This window comes from Toxotes jaculatrix, chromosome 9 (genome assembly GCF_017976425.1).
Source record: "Toxotes jaculatrix isolate fToxJac2 chromosome 9, fToxJac2.pri, whole genome shotgun sequence".
Taxonomy (NCBI): domain Eukaryota; kingdom Metazoa; phylum Chordata; class Actinopteri; family Toxotidae; genus Toxotes; species Toxotes jaculatrix.
In genome coordinates this window covers 14893054-14916515 of record NC_054402.1, presented here as the reverse complement: position 1 = coordinate 14916515, position 23462 = coordinate 14893054, and the positions used below count along the sequence as shown (strand labels likewise).

The 23462-nt window shown below is 40.9% G+C and overlaps 1 protein-coding gene across 3 annotated transcripts in view; it reads left to right on the top strand.

Moving 5' to 3' along the window:
* gria4a (glutamate receptor, ionotropic, AMPA 4a) overlaps positions 1-23462 on the top strand; it is a 91624-nt gene that overhangs the window by 33025 nt on the left and 35137 nt on the right. For 2 of the 3 annotated variants that reach the window (XM_041045775.1, XM_041045774.1), the window contains exons 3-10: positions 4762-5001; positions 8185-8237; positions 8455-8586; positions 11079-11132; positions 11941-12099; positions 17756-17923; positions 18433-18537; positions 19325-19435. In XM_041045775.1, the coding sequence (XP_040901709.1) occupies positions 4762-5001; positions 8185-8237; positions 8455-8586; positions 11079-11132; positions 11941-12099; positions 17756-17923; positions 18433-18537; positions 19325-19435 (1022 nt within the window). Of the gene's footprint in view, positions 1-4761; positions 5002-8184; positions 8238-8454; positions 8587-11078; positions 11133-11940; positions 12100-17755; positions 17924-18432; positions 18538-19324; positions 19436-21010; positions 21047-23462 lie in introns of those variants that run through there. The other variant, XM_041045776.1, reaches the window with a different exon arrangement.

Sequence of the window (23462 nt, the reverse complement as noted above, 5' to 3'; positions counted from 1 at the left end):
TTTTGGTTTCTAAAAGATGGAGCCTTTAGTACTATGTGTATTGGTTTGAGTTACTTCTGTGTAAGATTTCTGCTTTTACTGCTATTTGTGAATCTTAAATATACAAGAGAAGCTATGTTCTGTCAAGTGGAGGACTAGTGTTTGCTAGTGTTAGCTAGCTGTTGTAAGGACAGCTCACTGCAAGGACATGAGAACAGTAATGTTAAGCAACTCTGAGCTTCAGGATATATAATATAATGTGTTAAAATCAGTGATACTAATTTTAACACATTTAACACATTGATGGGAGAGGGAAGGTGTAAAGTATCCAGAGCTGGAGCTGGAAATAAGGTAAACTGATTTCTGCTTGTAGGCCATGGATAAGAAGTAACTCAAGGTTAATTTCACATGATGATAGCTACTTCAAGGGTATTTTTTGCACTCATTGTTAAACCCCTTTTCAGTACATTAACTGTTCATAAGTGTTCATTTATTTGACACTCTCAGCTAGTCGTGTCAATCTGGATAAGAGCTGCAGTCATTGTAGAAGCTGCACCATTTGCTGCAGGATGCTCCATTGTTGCTTTCCTCTAAAGCTCTGAAACCTTTTGCAGAGCTGAAACAGAGTATACAGGAGTTTACTTCTCTGGAGGTTACTACTGTAAATGGCTTAAATGTGAAATGTCAGTATAGCACTGGACGGTAGACTTCTCTCTAATTACATAGCTCATAAAGCTTATTATTGGCATTTATCTCCCTCCACCCTCTAGGTATCACTGTGCTGCACTAGGTAGGAAGCCTCAAGCAATGCCAGGAAAAATACACCTTATGGCTTTTAAACTAGTTGGTATTCTTCATTTATTAGGGTGCTTCCTTTATCTTGGCCTTTACCTGCTGGTAATGAGAGTTCACAGTATTTTGGCAGTGTTTCTGTGGCTGTCTGGAGAATATCTCCACAGCTAGACGCTTGTTACTCAGACTAATGGGTGAGAAGCAACTGCAGCATGAGGACAGAAAGTCTGACAGTTGTGGTGTGTGTGTGTGTGTGTGTGTGTGTGTGTGTGTGTTTGTGTGTGTTGGAGGATGGGATGATCATGCTAGTTTTTGTGTTTTCAAAATGCACATAGGTGAATAAGTGTGTCAGCATGTGTGTTACTTTTTATGTTGTGCTGTAGTGCGGTGACAGTAGAATCAGTGGTAGGTTTATCTGTGAGCGTCTGTTCTTGCTGTCATGAGAAATATAAACAAGCGGCCGGTCTAGAGACATAAGCACTGTACTGAGAGAGGTAAAGAAAGAGGGAGGGAGGGGAAAAATATGGGAGAGAGGAGCTACATGGAAACAACACCAGAGGAACAGAGAGAGCTAAGATATTAGTCTGCAAAGTATTATATTATTTCAGCGACACATTTTCTTTCACATTATGTAATTTGGACAAATTTGAATATGAAAAACATGAAATAAAGTGATGTGCACATGATTGAGAGAGCTTTCCAAATGCACAGACACAAATGAAATGATTCAGAGAGAGGCAGGGATAGCCACAGAGGAAGCTGCAAGGATGCAGAGGCTGGATGTACTGTGTAGAGTAATGCATATAAAGAAGATTTATGGAGAGGCACGCACAGAGAAAGACGGAGGTTTGACAGACAGAGAGAGCAATTAAGAATCCAAAAAGACAGGAGATTGTACACAAAATATCGAACACTGAGAGAACAAGCGACGGGGATGCAATGAGAGCTAGAGGTAGAGGAAGTCCCAGGAGACCTATTGTGTCCGATGCTTTTACTGTGGTGATGATGCACCGTGCCGCTGGTCCCCTCCTCTCATTAAAGCTTTATGAAGCAAGCTTAGCACACATTTTATTACAATGACGCCACTGTCTGGCACATTCCAGCCTTGCGGCGGAGTGGTGGTGGTGGTGGTGGTGGTGGTGGTGATGGAGGGGGTTGCAGAGAAACAAGCCCATCGAGACGTACATCAGAAAGGAAAACATGGGAGAGAAAGAAGGAGCAAGTCAGAGAGGTAAAGCCAGGGCATAGATGGAAAATAAGGGAATAAGGGAGTTTAGAAGGTAAAAGATGGAGGAGAGCCACAGAGAGTAGATAAATGAAGAATGAGACATACATAGAGATTTGTGTTATGTACTCTGGGCCTGTGCGTATGGTTGCATATGTCATGGCGTTGTTTAAAATAGAATGGTTAGGGATTATGGGTATGACTATTTCCTTAAGTTTTTGATGGAGACCCAGGAGGTGGGTGAAAAACACAATTTGCAGACAGTGATGTCACAGACTGCATCTAGGCCAGTAGTTTTAGTCAAGGTAAAAAAAAAAAAAAAAAAAAAGTCATCTGTTGGCATGGGAGCAGCACTCCAGACTGCTACCCAGTACGTCAGTTCACATGTGCATTTCTTTCTTTTTGTTCTGCTGCTTTTCTATTTTTGCTCTGTTCCTCAAAACAGCTGATCCCGAAAACACAAATTCATTTAGAATCAAGGGAATGGCATTTGCCATGACACTGTTGTCAAAGAAATTGAATTGTATTTTGATTTTCTTTTGTCCTTAGACCGTGTAAGGACATCATTTCTCTCAGCCAAGAGTCATTTTTCATCAGTAAGCTGCCATCATGAATGAATGCCAAGTATAATTTTCCCTGCGTGATTCAATTTGAATATCTGTCTCTGCTTGCTACTTGCTACAATTCTTGTCATATCTCTGTTATTTCGATTTTAGATGAATATTTGCTCTTACCTTCCCGAGCACGTAATTATTATGCCAACTTCGATGATTTAGCGTAAACATCTTTGAGCATTCCAGATACTAGACTGTTCTGGTGTCTCTGTGAAATATAGCACCTGTCGCTAAGTAGTTTATCACACACACTCCCATCTCTATAACCATCTTTCATGCTGGTATGTGCTTTGAAGTATCAAATAAAACCTGGAAATGCCGTAAAAAAATCGTCATGGGGACTAAGGATGCTGACTTTGAGGACACCATGACTCAGCTCCTGCTGAATGACGCATGCTAAGTACGTAGTATGCTAGTACTCTGAATTGGAGACATTTAGCTCCTGTCATAATCGGAGACTAAATCCCTGCCTTATCACCTCCCGGGTGCAGGGGCCTTGGCTTTGTTTAATTGCCACAAGCCAAACCGTCAAAGCTGCATCTCCCTCAGTGTTTACCCCCACTGAGGCTTATAGCTGATAATGGAATTACTCTGAGTCCCAGGAGGAGGGAGAGAGGGAGTAACAGAAAGAGGAGGCAATCATAGAGGAAGAGAGGCAGAAGAGACGAAGGGAAGTGGATGGTGGAAGCTGAAAGAGAAGGGATGGGGATGCAGTGTCTGCACAGAAAACAGAAGAGAGAGGAAAAGGTATGAGATGACGTGACTGACAAGGAGATCAAGAGTGGGAGAAAGAGAGAAAAGGTTATGGCTGGCTGTTGCCAAAAGCAAAGTCTGCAGTCCTCCTGTCTTACTGTTTACTCCAGTGTGACGTATTACAGACTGGAGAGTGAATTATGACGCAGGATAGAGCTCAAGCTCAAAGCATGCCTGCCTGAAAGAATCTAGCTGAAAGGATGAATGGAGCTAAAGAGAGAAAGGAGAGGGGGGAGTAAGAGGATGAAAGAGAGAGGGGGCAGACAAAGAGAAACATTAAATAGTGTAAAAAGAAAAAAGAGTTGACGCACACACTTTTAGTCACTTCACTTGCTCAATTCTTAGAAAGTGACACATGTTTATGTGCACATTTTGGGTGATTTGTCAGAATATGCCCGACTCCTCAATTTACAAACCAAGCAAGGTTTTTTTTTTTTTTTTTTGTTCAAACACATTTTTGGTCGAGACGCACGGATGAATGACAAACCAAAGCAGAGGGAAGATTTTTGTGGAAGCGAGATAGCGGAGGACGTCAGTGCCTCTCTGTCATGGTTGAAAGCTTCGGGGTGTTTGAAGACTGAGTTGCAATGTTGTAGTGGAAATTGACTTCACATTTGAAGTGAGCTCGCTATTCGGTCAAGGGTTTTGTATCTACATATGTGTGTGTGTGCGTGTGTGTGCATGGATGGATGTTAAGGTTGTTAAGCTCTAAGCAGGTGGGGTTATTTGACTGTAATTTCCTTAATAACTGTATAAGCAGCCATGTCAGTTTTGGCTAGTGGGAATGATTTTATGCTAGTAAGAAAATTTTAAAATTACTTGCCAGGGGCTTGTAGGGTAGACTGATTTCCACACGTTTGCACATAAATGTGCAGGCTTATACTTTATAATTTCATATGTATGTATGTGAGGTGGCAGAGAAGGATGTGTCTCATGTTTTGGATAAAATAAAAGTTTTTTTTTTTTCAGAAACAAAACTTAAGTAAAAACATTTTCAAGATTTATCTCAGGTTCATTAGACTTTTTTGGTAAGCTAGTCACACTTGTGGATGCACACGCACACACACCACTCTCTGAGTGGTGTGTGTGTGTGGGTCTAATTAGGAGTGAGAAGTTATAGCTGACACATGCTGAATGAGTCTCTCATTAAAATGGTTGTGTTTAACCAAATTCCACAGTGTGGATTTGTTTGTGTCTTTCTCTGTTCTGTTTTTTTCTTTACTCTGTTCATTTGTAAAATCAATGCAAAGCTTTTCGAAAAATAGTGTCACTGGGTGTATTCTGTAGTTGTATTTTCTAATCTTTTTCCATTTATACATCTTTTTTCCCCCCTCTTCCACCCTGATATCTCTCTTTCCCCAACATCCTCCCTCCCATTCTCTTACCTCCTCACATCAGTCTGTTCTCAGTATTCAAGGGGCGTCTTTGCCATCTTCGGCCTTTATGACAAGCGCTCGGTGAACACGCTGACGTCGTTTTGTGGGGCCCTGCACATCAGCCTTGTGACACCCAGCTTCCCCACTGAAGGAGAGGGCCAGTTCACCCTGCAGCTCCGGCCGTCCATCCGAGGGGCATTGCTGTCACTGTTGGACCACTATGACTGGAACCGATTTGTCTTCCTCTATGACACAGACAGAGGTAAATATATACTCACCAGTTTTATTGTTGGACCTTGAAGCTGATTAGTCCTTTTATAATATGAGCGTACAAAATAAAAAATAGATGAGTCATTATTAGTCAGTGGGTTTAGGGATTGAGGGACGGAAATACATGACTGGAGAGAGTTTAAGTATGTTCATTATTAAATTCCTCTAGTTTTGTTGTAACTAAGACTTCACCTTGCATAGCCTCATCTATTTTCTACTCCAGTTTCCTTCCTTGTTGGTTTTAAAGAGAAAGGTCAGAGAGCGATTTGGAGAAAGCATGCAAAAAAGGACTGTAACTCAGTATTACAGTCTACACTCATTGTATACTACCACTTTACAAATGACTGCAACTGGAGCAGTACTGTGTTCTTATGGCACTGCTGGAGATTCATGGGCTCTGCAGTGATAACAAGAGCTAACTGGGTAGATCTGCTGTCTTCAGTCTCTGGGCTGAAATTCAAAACTCAGTTATGGAAGATTAAAATAGATTTTCAAATTAGTCTGGTTCAGAACACTTTTTGCGTGAAGAATTTGCCGTTAATTTGAGTTCAGCTTGGAGTGGCACACGGAGAACAATATTAGAATATCATCCAGTCATAATCATCTTGTTAAAAGTCTATTTGCCTGGGATTATTTGGCCTTGATTTAACTCTCACATTTAGCTTTGTTTTCTTGGGGAAAAAAGTACAAATGTGGTGCCACTGGAGCTGCACTGGCCTGATGAAAAGATGCAGCTGCAGAAACAAAGGTGTAATTTGGCACTTTTCAGCCAGAAGCTAAGGTTCAGCCTCAACTCTTGCAGCGTTCACCTGCCTTTAATTTAACCATCCCATCATGTAGTGCATGTAAGTTAGTGAAGCAGGCACAGCTGACGCCCTCGGCCCCTAACCACTGTCATGGGAATGCTTGGCACGTTATCTCTCACTCTCTCTCTGCCTCTCTCTCTCTCTCTCTCTCAGACACACACACACACACACAAACAAACAGAGACTAATTCCCTGCCACAGGGAGAGAAACACAGGTCAAACATGACGCAGAGTCCCTAGACCACGGAATAGTGGCGTGTTAGGGAATCAGTGAGCGGCACGGTGTGTGTATATGTGTGTGAGTGTGCAGTTGTGTCTGCTCTGTCTGTGCTTTTGCCAGTCTCCCTCTGGTCCAGGTTGTCTGGGTTAGTACCCAGGGGGGAGCAGAGGGAGAAAGAGAATGGAAGAGGGGGAGCAGGAGAGACAGGTTAGGTGAGTCGAGCTGGTGGAGCAACCAAAAAGAGAAAGCATCAAAGACAGGTGCGAAACGAGGGAGGAGGAGACAAACAAGGTGGGGGGGGAGAGACAGGAAGAGGAGATTGGGGAGGTAGATAGGAGGCAGTGGAGGGAGGCAGGAGGGAGATTACAAAAAGGGCAGAAAGGAGAAGCAAGAGGACAGAAAGGATCACAGACCTCTAGGGACATACAGTTGCATATAGCAGGAGGAGGAGGGGAGAAGGTGGAGAGAATGGGAGGCTGGGAAGGATGCATGCGTAGAGTAGGGCTGTGCTCACCCGTGACTTGGGCAAGGCAGGGCTGTTCATTATAGGCTCCCATCAGGCCCTGCTATCGGTAATGTGCTGGAAAATGGGCAGTAACATTGTGATCTGTTTTATGCTCCCTGCTCTGCTGTGCTCCACAGACAGCCTGCTCACACACACTCACATACACACCACATGTACGCAAACCAAGGTATGTCCTGCACATGAGTACATGGACAGATGCACGCATACGTGTACTAAAGCGTGCATAGATTCACATAGAGTAGATGAACATATGCACGCTCTGTACATGCCTTGAATTAACATGTAGAGATGATACAAACAAAACACATATACATAAACGATTCACAGACAAGTTCAGCCCTTGACGCAAATACAGTCATGTAGACACACTTATTTACAACGTCACTTGGGAGGCTGGAAAGGTGAAAGCACAATCTCACAACACATATGAAGACAAACTCCACTTCCTTGCAATGTAAACCACAATAAGACACACACATTCACACACATACACACTGTGATTACTGAGGCCTCAGATGTGCTTTTTGCTTCAACTGAAGCAGTAAATAGCTTTCCACACAAAAGTAGAAAATACAAGGTAACTGTTGCACCATTAACTTGACACACACACACACACACCTACACACACAGTGTGTGTGTGTGTCATTGTTGTATACTTTATGTCACTGCTTTATGCAGACATATGCTGTGCAGGTCCATGATGTTCATTGTGTGCGCACAATGAATTTTTTATTTTTTCGTTTTCATCTAATTCCCTCAATGAGGAATTCACAACATATTTGGTGGGTTGATACAGATCAAAATGATCATTATGATGAAAATGCACTAGCTGTGTGCCAATATTATAAATGATTATTACTATGATCTATTTTTGTGAGTTGTGAGTCAGTTATGAGTTTATGAGTTAGTTATTCTTCACTTATTTTGACCCATGTAGGCATCTGTACAATCTAATGCTGCATAGGATCATATTAACTTTGAAACTCTATCTAAATCCATCTAATGTCACGCCGAGAGGCATACTCACCCCATTCAAAGCTGTGCTCAATCATTTTTAAAAAAAAGAACACTCCTTTCTGTGTTTTGTTCCAGGCTATAAAATTGATAAGTGGCAATGTGTTCTCAGATGAGTTGCATTTGAATTAAAGTTCACGACTAAAAAAGAAGCAATGAGAAGTTCATTTTCAATAAAAATGTCACTAGCAACAGTATCGCTCTCAATTAAACTGATAGTCTATTGTTTTGGCTCGTAACTCTTTGACCTGATAAGCTCTGCGGGTTAGTTGATAAAGTGACATTTAAGAGAGGACTGTTGCTCGGAGTGCCGAGCACTTTACCCCCACTTTTGGAGACATTAGAGTATTGCTTTGGTAAATGATATGGGCTGATTAAGCTGCTGGAAAGTAATGCACACCTGAAAACACTTTGCTGATTTAAGCATTTAGTGCAGTCACATTGTGGTAATTAGGATAAAATAAATGCTGTTGGGGGTTTTTTTGGCTTCAAGTTTTACCTACAAAATTTGCAAAATATAATTACTCCATGTCTCATCTAAAGCCTCTACCTTCTACAGCATTAATTCTTTCTTTCTCTTTTTATCTTCCTTTACTTTCTGTTGTCTAGGTTATGCAATACTGCAGGCAATTATGGAGAGAGCGGGGCAGAACGGATGGCAGGTCGGGACACACACAAATGCACACATGCACTCTTGGAAACAGGTCAAAAAAACACACGCAAGAGAACTCATGATCTCATGCAACAAACGATGTTTTTGTTATTTATTCTTCAAATACCATTGTTAATTTGCTTGTGGTTTGTATACATAACCTTAATCTAACATGCTGTTTGTGACTGCATGCATATGCAAACATGCATGCATGTATTTTAATCCAGGTGAGTGCAATCTGTGTGGAGAGTTTCAATGAGGCAGCATATCGCCGACTCCTAGAGGACCTGGATCGACGTCAAGAGAGGAAATATGTCATTGACCTGGAGCCTGAGCGACTCCAGAGCATCCTAGAACAGGTAATATTATTGATAAGATTAACAAAACTACCTTAGCACACGACATTAACCATACAGCTGCAATGGACAGAGTTATTAGAGCATAGTGGTGCTTGACTCAGCAGAGTAATCAGGATGTAAACCCTCCTCACTTCCATGTGCCACAGCATTTATGCCAAAATAATACTTGTGCTCCAACTTTATTGTATGTAGCCTAATTAGTAGGATGGAAAAAATGAAAGTGAAGTAATTAACTAAGTAACTAATAATTAGCAATGAAATTAGAGTGCTAATTAAACGTGTGTTTTTAGTGGTGGTTATTTACCACTACATCACACAGTACATTACTAAACACTGCACAGTCCTGAGCTGTAGTACATCACAAAATAAAAAAAAAAAAAAAAAAACAATCTGAGCCAAATGAAGATATTTGACACTGATCTGGAACCTGAACGACCCTGCAGCAATTTAGATTAGGAGATGTTGCTTTAATGGAAGCCACGTTGTAGTTTTATGTTGCCCCTGTTACTGTCACTGAGATTACTACAGACAGGGCAGAGATTACATCACTGACCTGGACTTAACAGCACTTAATGAGGTACAACCACACCACACCACAGTTACACATTATTACCACCTGAAACCACAGTCAAAGAGAAAAAGAAACCATGTGAGAAAACCTTAAAACAATCAGAGTCAGTATTACGTTACTAATTATTGTAGTTTCTTTTTCTTTTGACTGTATTACTGGTATCTGTCTGCCTGCTGTCTGCTCCAGTCAGCTAGTTGCAACAGCACTCCTTATGCTTTCTGACATCTGGAAAGAAAACAAGGTTTGAGATTTCCCCTGGAGTTCATAATGTGGAATGAAAAATGTGGCTTCCCCAACAGCCACATCAGTGTGTTACTGCAGTAAACACACCATACTGACTGTCCACTCAAATACAGATTCTGAACACACACATACATGCGCATGGACAAATGCATACAGTATATGAAGGCACACTCTCTGACACCTTACGCTTGTCCAAGTTCATTAGATTATCTGTCTCGCTTGATGGTTGAGTCTTGAGCTCTGACAGGTGGCGCATATGTGTGTGTGTGTGTGTGTATGTGTATGTGTATGTGTATATGTGTGTGTGTGTGTTTAGCTCTGTGTGTGTCATTGAGTTTGTCAGATGTGCAGACAGGATCAGATGTGATGACAGGTGGCAGAACCAATGGGATGTTACACTGAAACCTGAGTCAAAGGGCACACACACACACATGCACACGCACGCATTCACACACACACACACACACATGCACACGCACGCACACACACGCATTCACACACACACACACACACACACACACACACACACACACACACACACACACACACGCACACACACACACTTACCGGTAATATATAAATATATGAAAACATGGTGCAAGCTATAGGCAAACAAACGTAACACACACACCAGCTTTTACAGTAAATGCCCACACTCATACATCTACACAAACACACCAGTAGTAGAATCCCAGATAGAAAGACCAACAGACTGTTTCTTAATTGGCTTCTGTGGTGAGTGAACAGACAGACTAAGGCATGCGGGTGCACACACACACACACACACACACACACACACAAGTGTATAGTGAGGCAGGCATACAGACACAAACACACACTCCTGTCACAGTGAGCTCTGCAGAGCTGGCATTGGCTAGTGTTCCTGCTCTGAGACAGAGACTGCTCTGTTCGTCTGCCCCTGCCAGCTGCGATCTGTATGTGTGTGAGTGTGTGTGTGTGTGTGTGCATCTGTCTGTGTTAGTACATAGCTGTTGATATGTGTGGGTGAGAGAGATAGAAAGAAAAAAATGTGAGCAATTTATTAATGAGGTTTATGCACCATGTTAATTTAAAACAATGAGCCATATTTTACTCCATCCCACTATACAAATAAAATGATGAGAAGAAACATTCGATTTCAGTTTTGAGCAGAATTACAAGTTTGACTTCACTACTGTCTGCAGTGTAATCTTACACAAACAGTTAGTCTTAGTAGCCTAAGTTTAACCATATGCTAAACAGGAGCCCAAACCCGCACTGTAGCACCTGGGGAACAGTTACAGGGTGTTTGGCAGCTTGCTCAAGGGCACATCAGCTGTGGATGTTGAAGGAGGGGAAAGCGCTGTTCAATTACTCCCCCCAGCCATCTTTCTCCCTGCTGGTCAAGGGACTTGAACTGGTGACCTCTCAGTATGAAGCCTGCTTCTCTAACCTCTTCACAGGCTCATCCCTCTTTCTCCTGTTAATCAACATGGGGGAAGGAAGGGGTGCCACAGATTGGAGGGAGTCTCCGTTAATTGTAGTTTGACTCCCCTGCCTTGGCCCCTGAAACTTGATTTAAATTAAACAGGCTATAAGTTGATTGTGAATCCTACATGTTCTTATTTGCCCCCCTGCATGCATATCAGTAGATAGCAAACCAATAATCCTCTCTCTCTCTCTCTGTTTTTCTTTCCAGGCTGTCAGTGTGGGGAAACATGTGAAAGGTTATCATTACATCATAGCAAACCTGGTAAGCTGCTATTTTGAGATATATTTGTTAAAGTGCTTTAACATGCCAGAGAGATCAGACAGCAAAAAGTCTGACACAAATATCAGGAAAAAGAAGCTTTAAATCATTAGAATCTACCTTGACACACAGTTGCACTTTGATAAAACAAAACATGTTTGCCATTGCCATGTTGTTCTTTTCATAGGTGCCATTTTCCTTTTACTTCAGAGTTAGTATATTACCATTTGTTTATCCTCGACAAAGTCACAGCTGTAGGACGCCGCCAGAACCCACGTCAGTAAATGAAGTATTGCTACAACCTTAATCCCTAAAAATCTGCTCAGCAGCAGTTCTCTCTTGGATGGTGAAAAAGGGGCCCACTGAGCTCAGGTCAAGGTAGATAGGCTCTCAGAGCTTTTAGTAATTAGCATCCATCAACCCAGGATAACCCTCACATGTCTTTACTCTGTACCGCTGTCTCTGGCTCTTTCCCAAATGGATCCCTCTTCATGACTGCTTCACTATGAAGTGTCTCTCTGCATGGAGTCACACTCGCAGCTGTGGAAGCCACTTCATATTAAGTAGGGGTATAAATAATCAGGTAAACTGTGGGAGTATGTGGAGTGCACTACGTCAGCAAAGGTGCACACACTCTGTCGGAGGGTTTTGTTAAACATTTCCACTCTTCAGCATCTGGTCTGGGATGGTTTTTCAGTTTTTTTTTCAGCTGCTTGCATCAGACCTCCTCTCAAATTTTTGTCTTTCTTTCTTTCTTTCTTTCTTTCTTTCTGTCTTTCTTTCTTTCTTTCTTTCTTTCTTTCTTTTTTAGGGTTTTAAGGACATATCTCTGGAGAGGTTCATGCACGGTGGGGCGAATGTGACTGGTTTCCAACTGGTGGACTTCAGCAAGCCTATAGTCATTAAATTGATGCAGCGCTGGAACAAACTGGATCAGAGAGAGTACCCTGGATCTGATAGCCCACCTAAGGTGATAAAACATGTCATCCCATCCTTAAATGTACAGATTGGAGACCTATGTTTCCACAAGAGCTGGCATTGTCGTTTGGAACAGTATTTGTGCACACTCACATTTTGTGGTGGTGACATTGGTTTTTCTTACCTGAAATTCATCAGCAAAGCCAAAGCTTCTTCAGTCAGGGAATCAGTCACAGGGTGATGTGTTTCATTTGAACCATTCATAGTGTGATATGGCGCATATGGTACAGCTTCTTAGCCAATCAGAGTGTGACCTCAGAATGTGGGCGGGGTAAATTAACTGATGCTGCTTGTGAGTGATTTAGCATCAAGGTTAATGTGATGAATGTGGATTTTTCAGGCTGAAGATTTCTTTGTAATGTCTGTCCAGCATGACATCCCTCTTCACTTCTTCCCCTTCAGTTTTTCTTAGTTTTTCCTTACCCTTTTCATCCAAGTGTGTTTCTCTGTCTCTCTCTTACAATATATACCTTCTCCTCTCTCCATTCACCATTTGTCTCTTCCACTCTGTCCAGCCTTTCTCTGCCTCTGTTTTTGTCCTTCTCTCCCCCCTTCAGCACACCTCTATTGACCGGGTACTGACCTGCAGCCAACTGCGGAAGATTTGTGCATATATTAACTGGAAATGTGTCCACCTACCTATTAAAAATACATCACACTGCAGCTTTCTGTCCCTTGCTCTCTGGCTCATGCTCACATGCATGCAGTCACTTTCAGAAGACACATACACATAACGCAATAACTATAAAAGGTGATGTGTGTTGTGGAGGCTTTCAGTGATGCAAATACATACTGATGATCATATTCATTCTTTCATTATTGGCATGTAATTTTTCACCCAGGGACCTCTGTTAACAAACTAATCATCATTCTCAGATTCACCTGATGAATTCTCATTAGCAGATGTCAGCCGCATCAATTGTGGCCTAACATTTACACAGCATTTTGTGTGTTAATGGAGGTAAACCTATTATGTTTGTGAGAGATGGAGTGAGCATGATTAGATATACAACATCAAGGCAAACACAACTGCCATTGTTTTCAAATTTCAGAACTATAAACATCTTTGATGAAGTGTATTCAATTGTTCTTTCCCCATTGCAACCACAAAAAAAAAAAAAAGTTTTACCTTTGGCTTTTGAAAAACAAGGAAACACGATTTTAATGATTTAACACAACAGAAAACCAGATATCTCTAGTGACAACAGATGCCTCCAAGTTGCTCTAGGCTAATTGGTGCTATGTAAAAACTGAGCTCTCTTAGCCTTGGGCCGACTCATAGCCTCAGGCCAAGTAGAACTAATAATGTGCAGTGTGAAAGGCACTATAGGGACTTGTTCCTTTTGCACCAGAGACTGGATTTTGAGGTAGCTGCTTTTGGCCATCAATCAAAATCTCTTAACCCAGTGATTTTAGGCTGGTGTGCCTTGAAATGAGCTCCGGTGTACCTGGAGATTTTGTTGAAATGTAATGAAAATGATCAGTGACCTGGCAAAGTAATATTTTAACTTCATCAAAATTCAGCCGCAGTGCTTTTGATCACACATATCTGCTACAAGTTACAGTGTTTTTTTGGGCTTGTTCCTTATATTTTTTCACACATTTCTTCTAATTACATGATCACAAATGAATAGGTTTACAACATCTGTGTCTGCATATTTAACAGATAATCAGGCTGCCTTTATCAATATCTGTCCATGTGTAAAGAATTAAATGCTTGCCAGACACCAGTGCAAAGCTCATTTTATAAGTTTAATATGTGTGTCCAAATGGATTTAAAGCTACTGTCTTAATTTTTTTATTTAAATTTCTCATCTCATTTGACAGGAAAAATTAATGAAAGAGCTTTTTGTTTTTCAGGATGTCATTAATCCTGCCTCTGCCACTATATTATGTTTACTGTAGTTCAACATATGGTGAGATTATTCAGTATCATAAAAGTATATCAATATCATAAAAAAAAGTATCATAAATACTGTATGTAGCTGTCTTTGATAAATATTTTGATTTATAAATCCCTGCTTATATATTATCCTGTTAAGTTGCTCACATGCATGAGGCAAATTGCCACTTGTGCAGTTACATACTTTTGGACACAAACTCAATATGTCCTGTCCTTAACTCAACACTGGCATCATCGTCTAATGGTGCAACTTTTGCACCATTGGATGTCATGTCTCATAACTGCTTGACGATTGGTTCCAAATCTGTTATATGAGTTGTATAATCCATATTTCAATTTTACTTTAGGATATGAATGACAAAATCATATATAACGAGTCCAGATTGTAATTACATAGAACACTCTTGAGGCACTATGATATGGTTTGAAATTAAATGTGACAGAGTCTACAGCCATGTACGGCTGATAACAGCACAGGCAGGGAGAACCTAAATGCAGATTCAAAGACAGACTGATGAGGTGAAGTTGCTTTACTAGATGAAATTAGGCAGACAGGCAGGTACAGGTAACAGGATAATACATGCAGGTAGCAGGTACATAGAGAAAACACATTGGAACAGAAACACACAAACCAACAAGGAGCTGTTGACAGTTGCAGGTCTAAATAGTGGCTGGCATGATGAGATAACTGCTAACAGGTGTGAGTGGGCAGGGAGGCACAGGTGATTGGAGACAAGAAACAGGTGAGCAGTTGGTTACCGAGACAGGAAGAAAGTGTGGGGACATCTGGTGGGAGTATGGAAAATGGCAGGTCTGGGGAGATGAAGGGTCAGACATGGTGAGGGAGAAGCAGTGGCTGGAGACAGAGGAACTGAGGAGCAGACAGAGGCTGTATGCACAGTGATGGACACAGTGTTGCTTTGGGCTAAATACTTACATCAGCGTGGTAAGATGCTCAAAATGTCAATGCTAACATGCTGATATTTAATAGACTGCTAATTAATACTAGCTGAGGGTGATGGGAATGCCAGTAATTTTGTAGGTATTTGCTCATAAACCAAAGTATTGAACAATTTAAAATGTTGACTTGATAATGGTACTAGAAGTAAAGTCAGGAGATCACCAAAGTTTTGAGGATTCATCCAATGGGGACCATGAATATCTGTGCAAAATTTCATTAAAATCCATCCAATAGCTAAAACATTTCCATCTGTACCAAAGTGGTGGACAGACTGAAAGATCAACGGACCGGCTGCCCTACAGTCACAGTGCTAGACTGCAAAAAAAATACATGAATAAATAAATTAATGGAAAGGCTTTAGACTACAAATGCTTATGCTTGCAACATTGCTTTATCGTACTCAGGTCAATTTACTCATGAAAGTCTTTGTACCCATGGTGTAAACCATAAATGCACATACATGCATTCTAAATGCACTGCCTACATTTTTTATAAATCTTTCTGTGTGAAAAGTGCTACATGCTTTCTTTTATGGGACATATTATTTATAAATCTGGACCTTGGTCTGATATGGAAAGGTAGTAAACTTGAATTAGGCTACGTGTTTTATCCTATTTAAGAATCCATATTTTCAGAGGTAATCTGTTTTGACTTGGTGTATTTTCTCTGAACTTGGAGATTTGAACTGATCCTTGAAATATTATCCAGAATTTGCTGTTTTTAAAAGCAGCTAATGTTTTCTATATGTCCCGCAGGTGTTTCTGTCCTGCCCCTGACAGAAACAGAAAACAGTACGCTAGTTGGCTCAGTTTTGTTGCTGTTTTCTCCTTGATTTGGATTCTATAGTCGTCATCTGTCAGTCACTCGCCTAAAGGCTTCTTTAGTTTCAGAGAGGACAGATGAAAGGAGGATGACATGGTTGTGCAGCCTTCCAAAACACGCCTTGTGGGATAAAAATCAAGGGATGTCAGTAAGAGAGAAAACTACCTGCAGAGGTGTGGGGAGCGGCGGCAGAGTTTCTCAGCCGACTTCCCTCTTTCCTCCCGTTTTCATCTCTCCACTTGTTTCCACCATGATGTGAAGGCAGCCTGCTGTGTGTTTGACTGCCTCTGTCTGTGTGGTGCTGTGTGTGTCTGCGTGTGGGCTGGGTGAGGGTGTTGCTGCCAAGTGTGTGATGGTGTTCCCTACTGCGCTGTGTCTTACTTATAATGAATTTGTCAAAGAATCTGTCATGATCACCACCACTTTTAAGAGTTTCATTAGAGAACTGATGCTGATAATCTCTTACCCTTTCTTTTCTTCTTACTCGCTATCATGTTTCAAAGGTCACTTCAAATACTGAATTTTTACAATTGACTCCAACTCACGTCCGATGTGCTACAACCATGGACAGATTATGAGATGATGGGTCCCTGGGCACAAACATGTTATAGACCACCACACCTCCCACATAATAGCAAGAGCTACAGATTCAAACAGACTTTTTTTTTTAGTTGTTTTGTGTCATTTTGGTTGTTCATGTATGTTTAGTCCTTCTGAATCTCCTTATAATAGTTTGATTGACTTCCCAACAAGAAACGTTAACAGTCCCTTCAGACAGAGGCTCATTCAGTTATCCATCCAAAACTAAATACATCCTGTTTTACAATATAACCCAATGACGCGACATTCATAGATCTTATAAAGCTAAAATTCTTCATCAGTGGGAATTCCCTGATGAGGTGGAGTTAATGAATGGGTTTACAGTATGATTTAAACAAGTTTTAATGTCATCTAGATGCCCAGAGACTGTATTTGAAAACTATAAGTCTGTCTGAAACTGGCACATTTACAGTGATGTTACATTTACAGTGGTGTTGATTGATGTTCACTGGTGTCAACTGTGGAAGTCAAATAAAAGTCAGTGGGGGAGAAAACACAAGTCAGCATGTCTGCACACTGGTGAGGTTAGTTTTGATGCAGCAATATAGGTGTCTGAGATTTAACAGGTTCTCGTTTTAGGAGTATATCACATAGGCCTGTGTAATAGCGCTACTACGAGTGTATTCTACTTTGGTTGTGACTGAAAGTATCTATTCAAACATTGCTATAGCTAAACTCCCGCAGTCTTGCAGAGAAAGCTTCCATCATTGAAAAGATGAGTTGAAGCGTTTTTTAAAATGGCACTGAGAACCAAACACATCAGAGCAATTCTGTTGTGATTTTTTGCTTTACAGTGCCTTTGGGATTCCAGCACTAAAAAAAGTGGGCTACAAATGTGGAAACACAGGCACAATCTGTTCCTTAAATGTAAAAGGGTCACCTCACCACCAAAATTCAGATCACATGACAGGAAAAAACTATGACTCACAAATTTATTGTCAGTTAATTCACAGACTGCTAGATAAATGTAAGTTACAAGTTTCCTGATGTTACATGTTTGCTTTTATCAGTACAGTTTATATTTTAATTACTTTTAGTCTAGAAATACGTTTACTAAAACAGATTTTCAGTCCATAACTTAAACCCAGGCCTGAGCTTTTTTTGGTCAAAAAGTAACAAATTGGGCTTTTGGCTGTTCTAAGCCCAGGACTCACCCTCAGCAAAGTCAAGGTCTCATTAAATTTTCACAGGAAACTTTTTAATGCCTGTCTCTCATTTCAAAGTTTTGCAATACTGGAGAATTAATTGCATGAGAGGATTAATTTTTGCTATATTATGCACTTGGACTGACAACGAAGAAATATTTATTTGCCTGTCAAAAAGAGTTTCAAAACTCATCTTTTCTTTTTTCTGTCTCTTCAGTATACCTCATCTCTAACATATGATGGTGTCCTTGTGATGGCCGAAGCCTTCCGCACCCTTCGCCGTCAGAAAATTGATATCAGTCGTCGTGGCAACGCTGGTGACTGTCTGGCCAATCCAGCTGCTCCCTGGAATCAAGGCATAGATATGGAGCGTGCACTCAAACAGGTTGGCACATATTTGATGTTGTATGGATTAGTATGAACAGACACAGGCAAACACACAATACACTTACAAACTCACTGTTTCCAAATACACGCACACACTCAGCTGGCAAGGAAGAGGAGAGCATGTTACAGAAATCCATGTTAACATTTATATATTTTTAATTTTTATTGGGACTTTGATGGAGAAGCCACAATAGTCCACGCACACAAACTTGTACTGCTCTCCGTGTGAGGATATTGCATTGACCTCCTGTCACTTGTCAGGAACTTACCCTAATATGAACAGTAATGAATAAAAGCAATAAGAACTATGTTTCTCACTCTAACCTTAACCTATTTATAACTCTAACCTTAACTCCACAAGTAAAAATACTTGTTAACCTTGTGAGGACAGAGTTTTTGTTTTCTGACAAATTATTCATATTAAATTTATATTATTATCATTATATAGCAGAGTGTTTTGTTTTTATTTTTCCCCAGTCCTTACTCTCATTATTCCTATAAATCCAGGTTCGCATACAGGGCCTGACTGGGAACATTCAGTTTGATCACTACGGTCGGAGGGTCAACTATACCATGGACGTGTTTGAACTGAAGAGCAATGGACCACGCAAAGTAAGCTCTCCACATGGCTAAGAAACAAAGATAAACAACAGTTTAACACAACTGAATTTTTGAGTTGACCCCCAACAAAAACACACCTGTCAACTTATGAAAGCCAGATTTTTGTCATTTCAACAAACGTTGCTCTTCAGCAGGGAAGTTACTTAATCTCCACTGAAAGGGCATAAGCTTACTGTTACTGTTAAAGAATGATCCCTGTAATATTCAGTGTGTATTGCCTTTGTCTAATTTTGCCCATAATTTTTAATTAATAACTGTCTTACTACAGTTATAAATACCTTTAAATAACTACAATTAATCCATTGTAGCTTGTGTTTTAAAAGCTTTTTGGAGCAGCTCCCAGACAACCTAAGGGTACATAAAATTCTGCAGTGACGTAAATAAGTAAAGTTTGAAGACAATCCTTCTTCATAATAGCAAAAAGTAGGAGGATAAAGCTCAGGTTGAAAGTACTCATAATTTCTCTTTCCTGGAAAGAAAAAGCATACATGTATCACCTATAATAAAGAAATAACACCATGTTCTAGCTTCTCAAGTGTTCCTTCGACAGCAGTGTGTGTTTATTGAAAGTTCTTGGCTCATACTCAATATCTCTCAATATCTTCTACAGTTCCAGTGGGAAATTTGTTGGAGTGAGCTCTTGCTGCTGCCTTTTTTTTTTTTTTTTTAACTTTTTATTCCTTTTTCTCTGTCTCACTTAGCATCTGTTTCTTTTTTTATGTCAGTTTTATTTGTATTGTAAGAATCTATCTCCCTTTTTCCCTATTGTTTCTCCCAGATCGGCTACTGGAACGACATAGACAAACTTGTGTTGGTCCAAAATGAAAATGCTCTGTCCAATGACAGCTCAGCGATGGAGAACCGGACTGTAGTCGTGACCACCATCATGGTAATGTACCTTCTGACTGCTTTCATTTCTACATAGTTTGGGTATGCTTTGATTGTCATTGATAAAGGACAGCTTCACCCAAATCTGTGTGTCTCCAATTAATTCCACTTAACCAGGTCATTAAAATCTAGTGTTCATTTTCCTTAGAGGCCTTACAAGATACATTCAGTGTCAGAAAATCAGGGGATGCAAATATTAAAAGGGAGCCATGTGGCAGAATTTGAAAAGTCAGGTTGGTACTGGATGAGCTGTACGAGCTGAAGAGAGCTCTCAGAGCACAGCCAGGAGGGAGTGGCACTTGTCCAGCTGGAAGATTACACTAATGTCTCATTAGAAGGCAAATCTAAAACTGACCTCAGATCACCATTTAGAAGTGACCTCGGTCCAGTCTCTTCTAATGGCTTTCACATAGACACCGGTCTGCAGCCCAGTTTAATTATTCCTCTTTCTTCTACAAACAAGGATAAAGGAGGACTAATCGGTGGATTGGTGCACATCCTCTGCTTACATTTGATTTCACTTCACCCATCTGCAGCCTTTTTATGGTGGCCATCCCCTTCCTGTAAATGCAATCAGTCTAATTCAATTGGGCATGCAAAATGATGCAAGTGAAAGCAACTCAAAAGACTAATTTCAGCCCAGAGATAAAACAAGCCACAGATGCTTGTGCTTCGGCAGTTCAGTGTTTTGTTTCGAGGCACATTGCTTCATTCAGCAAACTCATAAGTATGACCAAAATATCTGTAGTTGTGCTCACTGTGGTGTCATGATATGAGCAAATATCTCAGAGATCGTTTAAAGATTTTGCCGTGATAATAGTAAAATACTTGAGTGCCCCCACTGGCTAGATGCGGTAGTAACCAATCAGGTCTGCACTGAGGAAAACAACCACACATGCTGCAGGAAAGAGTTCAGAAAAATTAATTCAGCTGCACTAAATGTCCCCAGTGACAGCCCCACCTCCAGATATGCACACTTCAACAGGCAATGCATGAGACCCCAGTGCAGTGTTTGATGTGGTGCCTAGAGCCAGGCCCAAGACAAGCAAATACAAACACATCAGCAGAGTCAAATAAATTAAAAGGAAATTGTTACTCTGTTGCAAAAGCCTATCTTGAATATGTGCATTTTATCTTAATATGCTATTACTGTTAGAATATATCTGTTGTTGTTTGTATGGCTGTTTGGCTTGTGTTTCTAATTACATTCATTTTGTGTGGTTGTAAAAGAGATGAGTGTTCAAAACAGAGTCTGGCATTACCGTGTATGTGTTTTCGAACTTTGTTCCTCCCCTTTTGCTCCCTCCTATGTCTGTCTGTCTGTCATCTGACTTTTTCCAATGCCGCTATCCTGTTTCTCTCTCTCTCTCTCTCTCTCTCTCTCTCTCTCTCTCTCTCTCTCTCTCTCTCTCTCACCATGTCTTGCTGTCTTTCTTTAACTCCACCCATCTCTTCAATCCCCCATACCCCTCGTTTTTTTTACCTACATGCCTCCCTCACCTGCATATTTCTCTGTGGATGGTGACCTCAGCAGGCCTTGGCTAATGTTAGCTCAGCCACCTCCTCCTCTTTGCAGCCTCTGATGATGAGGAAGCCTCTGCTGCGACACTGATGCCGGGTCTGCAGACAGAGCAACAGACTGAAACACAGACTCCCCTGAGTCGCAAACCCTCGGGAAAGACAGAGGACATACAGACTGATAGACTGAGTGTCTCCAAAGCTCTGTACAAAGACACATTGTGTTTTGTTTTTGTTTCGTCGTGATGCCTTTTTTCTTTATGTACATTTTGTCTGAAAGGGTTTTCGTTTTGAAGTTATTTCTTTGTTTAGAAGTGGTTTGCCACGCATTGACACAGCAACAATGTCACTGAGCCTGTGAGGCACTGGGATGCCTTGCTCACTCCGCCCCTGTCTTCCTCTCATGACAAAAGCCACAGTTGGATGAGAGCTCTGCGAGGGATTCTGTGGCCGCTGTCAAGATTTGACATTCGGCTACACAAAATCAGCAGACCATTGGACAGCCCTGTTAATTCAGAGTCTTTCACTCTTTTTGAGGACAGCACAATCACCGCTGTGCTCTCTGTCACACTACAGAGCATCTGCAGGAGAAATTACCCCATGATTATTTATTTCTATATTTTCTTTTTATGTTTTTTTTTTCTTTCTTATTGGGAGGAGAGTGACACAAGGGCAGATCTTTGTGTAAGTCCTGCATTTTGCAGCCCTCACCTTTTGAGAACCACTTTCCCTCCATCTTCATCTTTCTGCTCCATCACGCTGTGAAGATACTCAGTCATGCCTACTCAGTCAGCTTTCCTCTAGTGTGTTTAACTTTTTTTTCTGAGATGGTTTCTGAACACCCACATCTGGATGGAAGGGTAAAGTGAAGACGTTCTTTCAGGTTTGGGTGTTGTCTGAAGCACACGAACCCCTACAGCAACAAGATTTTTTATTTGACATTGAAATGACGGTATTATTTATGTTTTAACATGTGTTTGATGTTACTTTCACACTGGCATTGCAATTGTTTTGTATCGCTAAAGGTGTGTAAGTTTAGTATGCTCAAAAACTCTCTTGAAAATGTGACATTATTGTCAACATTATCACCACCCAAACGACAAATGAAAAGAGTTACACAAATATTTAGATGCTGCCATGCAGGTCATTCTTACATGCAGCCTCTTAAGCCAGTATGAGCAAAGTGCATTGATGGGGACTGGTTGTTAAGCCTTTTGGCATTTGCCTTTACTAATGTGCACATATGGGTTTGTTAACTCCTACCATATCCCCTGAAGAAATGACAATCTTTTCTTTGTGATTTTGGCCTTAGTTTGCTGATGCATACAAAATGCTCCTTTAGTGATGTGTTTAATTTGTTTAAATCTAATATTACATTATAAACAGACTGTATCTTTGACTAGTAGTTAGTCAAATTAGTCTTTAAACTTTACCCCATGGTATATTTATAAATGAGAGGTCAATGTTCCTATCTCTAAAAGCTCTTCATCAAGATGAGGACCACACATAGAGCTGCAGATGAGAAATTGGCACGTTGGGTGTATATTATTTATGTGATCCTATGAAGTATGTCAATTTACATAAATAGAAGTCAAAATATACAAGCTTCTAAAAATGTTGGCTTTGAAAATCTATATGACTAATTCAACCAAAATTGTGACTAACAACCAAGTGTTGTGGATGCGGGTTGACTGGGCTGATGAACTGAGTGGCTGGTGACTCTGTTAGCAGGTTGAATCACTAGCTAGACTGACAACCAGGCGTGTTTTTGGCTGGCTAGTTTGCTACCTGGCTCGCTGACTGTCTTTGTGGCTGGCTGACTAACTGGGTGTAAAGCTGTTTTACTGGCAGGTTGAGTCGGTGATAGACCAACTGACATGGTGACTAACACACTGGGTAGTGGACACTGGTTGACTGGTCAAATGACTGACTGACTATCGGACTGCTGAACCGCCTTTCTCCCTTTATGGCTGAATAGCTAGGAGATAATCATGCTGACTCATTGGCCAAACATGTGACTGGATAGATGATTATGTACCGTAATTGCAGTAATTAATTAATGAATGAACTGATTGACCAGCTGACTGATAGGAACAGGCTGTGACTAACCGACTGCCAGGCTTGCCTCTCCGGCCATCTGAATGAATGCTCGCAGGCTGATTAAATGTCTCTGTGGTTGGCTAATTCTTTACGTGACAGTCTGGCTTTTTTAAATTCCGAACTGATTGAGTGTCTGGTTTGCAGCCTGAATGAATGACTGGACATTTAGGTGACTGTCCAGTTGGGTGCCTGTATTTTTCACTGGCTGGCTAACTGGCTTGCATAGCAAGTCCTGTCTGCCTTTTTGGCTCCAGTGTGAAGTGTTTCATGTCTTATCAGCCCCAACCATTTGCTTCAACAAAACTATTCTCCCTCTTTCGCCCACCCCTTTTCCCTCTTTACATCTGTCTTTTCAGCCCATCCCCTCTCTCTTTCTTTCTCTCTCCCTTCCTCTCCATTTTTCATTTTGT